Source organism: Trichoplusia ni, chromosome 23 (assembly GCF_003590095.1).
Source record: "Trichoplusia ni isolate ovarian cell line Hi5 chromosome 23, tn1, whole genome shotgun sequence".
NCBI classification, from domain to species: Eukaryota; Metazoa; Arthropoda; class Insecta; order Lepidoptera; family Noctuidae; genus Trichoplusia; species Trichoplusia ni.
The window spans coordinates 4,227,194-4,230,612 of NC_039500.1; the positions used below are offsets into that span (position 1 = coordinate 4,227,194).

The following is a 3,419-nucleotide window of genomic DNA, read 5'->3' on the forward strand; positions in this document are numbered from 1 at the left end:
ATTCGCTATTTCAAATGCGTTCGCAAATTATTTTATGTCTAAATCTTTTCTTGAACGCAGCGCTTAAAATTATGGTCTGAGCGAGCGCACCAAATAGTAATCCACTAATTCTACCATGAAAACTTAATGAACACGTTGTCAATAACATACAATGAAAGTAGACAAAAAATCAATCGCAGTTCGATTCAATCGATTTCTCGCCGTTAAGTTTACTCAATTTCGTAACATGTACTTTTATCTCTATCACTACGCACGGCTGTCTATCCGTCGGTCTACCTCCAAGCTGTATCTCATGAACCGTGAAAGCGCAGTAGAAATTTTCTCAGATGTAATGCTGTTGCCATTATGGCAAAAACTCTTATAATAAATATCGTAGTTAAGCAACGTTGTTACAGGTTGCATGAAAATAAGGTAGTAAAAAATCTACAATTTTCTTTTTGCGTGACAAGTAAATCTCCCCTCAAAATTGGCAGTCCGGCTTTATTGTTTTTGTAGTATTTTTATCTATACTTCTATGCTAATATACATATAAAGCTGAAGAGTTTGTTTGTTTGTTTGAACGCGCTAATCTCAGGAACTACTGGTTCAAATTGAAGGTTTTAGGCTATTTACCATAACCCTGTGACTAATAGAAGCGAAGATACAATTGAAAATGTGGAAAAAACAGGGCAGATATAAATCATAACTTAAATCTTCTAACCACGCGGACGAAGTCCCGGGCAACAGCTAGTTAATTATATAGTATTTGTTATTAATTATAAGGAACCCTCAAAACCGCAATATGCAACACCAACTTGCACTTCTCCATTGGACTTAACTACTTTTCTGCGTGCCTTACCTTGTGCTAAAGTTTAAGCGTTTTGAAGTGCGGCTAGAATCCAATCAACCAATTATATTGATTGACCAAGTACCTATTTAATTTTGATAACCGATTAAACAGTTGTTTAATTACTTCACATTAAATATTATAAATTCGCGCTTTTATTCTTTACTTTTCAATATGAATTTAAAACTAGATTAGATTCTTACTAATTTAGTAGAATTTTGCATACTACGTTAACCCAGTTCATATGTTTCTGGCGTAAAAAGAAGCGCCTCAGCGCGCCGTTTTTTGGCTTGTCAACCGAAACCACGCAACATTTTTCGCTCGAAATATTTTACAAAACGTATCAATTTCCTAATGTACTATTCAATGGAACGTAGAAATAGATGCGCCGTACAAAGTTAAGTGATATTCAACACAAGTGATAAGTTAAAACGGACTTATAAGCGTTTTCCCACCGTAGTGACCCGCGAACTCTCAACATGCCTCTGTTAAAAAGGAAAGCATTTGAGAAATCAAAGGCGTCGGAGTACCTCAGGGATGATGATGAAGTCTTCCACTGCGAGATCACCGATGAGATATTCAAAGATTATGAGTGAGTGTGATAAAAAACATAATAAACGCCGAATTTTTGCGAAATTCTTACGTTAAAATGTAGTTATCAGTTTACGGGGACCGTTGGCATTGTCAGCGCGCGGCGGGTCGCGCAACAACGCGAGCGTGACACAATATTTCGCTATTTCTGTCATTCGCGTCATAATTTTTATCATTATTGAATTATGTTTGTTGAATGTTTGTTTACAGGGAATACTGTGAAAGAATCATTCTTGTTAACTCCATGGTGTGGACATGTGAGATGACAGGGAAGAATAATTTGACATACTCAGAGGCTTTACAAAGTGAGAAGGCAGCGAGGAGAGCTTTGAAAGACTTTCCAATGGAGCTCCGTATACCAATACTATTCCTTGCAATGCAGACTAAGAGGTGTTCCTTTGCTGAGATGACTGAGGATGTGTTCAATTTTGTGAGGGACCGGTACTTTGTTGGGGAGACTGTTGAGGCTTGCCTGGAGGGGGACCAATGGAGTGAGGCCCACATACTGTCCGTCACAGCACAGAAACAACACCCAGACAGGTAACTATCTTTGACATCAATATTAATGAAATAAAAATACTCATGCACTGAGAAAACATATCACCTATTACAAAAGATAAGGCATTGCTAATCATTCAGTAAAACAATATTTAAAAACATTAATTTCATATTCATTTATTGATGTTAAAAACAAAAATTCTAGTAGGTGATTATATTGTATGTTAAGTTCATGCTGACTAATAACTTGCTCTATATTTCATCATAAACACACATAGTTATATTATACAAATAAAAAAAAACAATTTCCTTAAGAGTTTACATGCCCTTGAATCCAACAAAATAAGTAAGCAAATAAATTTCCACACTGTTACATACCTATAAATAAGTTCAGCAAAAAATATAACAATTAAACTCTGAAGTGGTGAAGGTCACATAAATTGGCACTAAATGGTCTAACATGACACAAAACTTGAGTAATGTACATAAAAAAAGTAAAGATACCAATATAAAATAAAAGAATGATTAATGCTCAATAAATAATAGAAAACCTCAAAATCCAAAAATCCATGGGATTAAGTTGTATTAAATACATTTGTTGTTGTATTATATACCTATGATTATCCCTACAAAAATAAAATAGACCTAATATTATCATTTTCCTTGTAAATGTTTGAGGGAATTTGATATACCTAAATAAGTAATTTGGTTTGCGCTCTTTGGGGGAGGCCTACGTTCAGCAGTGGACGGTGATAGGCTGAGATGATGATGATGATGATGATGATGATGATGAAATAAGTAATTATAAATAATGTCAGTAAAGATCTTGAATTGCTTAAAATTTACGTAAAATATTGAATGCTATAATAATAACAACAAAAGCAGCTATGAAAAGAATAAAAACTGTATTTTTATCACAGTTTGAAAAACTTTACTTAATACACAGTGTAAAGTTGTCAATTTTAAAACTTTTACCTCCAAACTTTAAACCCAAATACTACAGTATAAAATATGGCTAAGTAACTGAATTGATAATGTTTGTTTGGTTATTTATTTCCTTATACTCAAGACTAGAGCAATGACCTTAAATTATATTATTATCTGTGTTTCTCATTGTGTTATCAAGATTCTAATCAGTAACATTTTCAGACAATTTTTAACATGTTCAAACAAATCAATTCAACTGATTCTCAAACTAGAACATGCACTACAATGAATCCTATAAGAAATCTAATTAAAATTAAATAAGAACTATAAACAATATACTATACATATATAGATTGATAGAAATAGAGAAAATAGACAAGACTATGATTAAAGTAGGTGATAATTACATACATTTTTTAATATCTTATTCAGTTATTTCAGCTCAAACTAGTAGCATTTTTTATACTTCCAGATCCTTTACATCCAACAGACAAATATTTTTCTAGTCTTGTTAGACAAAGTTGTCTGTCATAAATCTTATCATGTACTTGACTTTTATTATTCAATAAATATTCAC

At 32.9% G+C, this 3,419-nt stretch overlaps 1 protein-coding gene across 1 annotated transcript; it reads left to right on the top strand.

The window, feature by feature from the left end:
- The first annotated feature begins 1,074 nt into the window (after positions 1 to 1,074).
- Positions 1,075 to 1,982, top strand: LOC113504809 (bromodomain adjacent to zinc finger domain protein 1A-like). Its single transcript, XM_026887270.1, has 2 exons — positions 1,075 to 1,418; positions 1,628 to 1,982. Exons 1-2 carry the CDS (start codon positions 1,306 to 1,308, stop codon positions 1,959 to 1,961), a joined length of 447 nt encoding a protein of 148 aa, XP_026743071.1. The 5' UTR covers positions 1,075 to 1,305; the 3' UTR covers positions 1,962 to 1,982.
- Positions 1,983 to 3,419: the final 1,437 nt, after the last annotated feature.

What these genes read in the sequence shown, in the direction of transcription:
- LOC113504809 (XM_026887270.1), top strand. Translation starts at nt 1,306, where the DNA reads ATGCCTCTGTTAAAAAGGAAAGCATTTGAGAAATCAAAGGCGTCGGAG. An exon ending in GAGATATTCAAAGATTATGA is followed by an intron (nt 1,419 to 1,627) that starts GTGAGTGTGATA and finishes GTTTGTTTACAG; the next exon opens with GGAATACTGTGAAAGAATCA.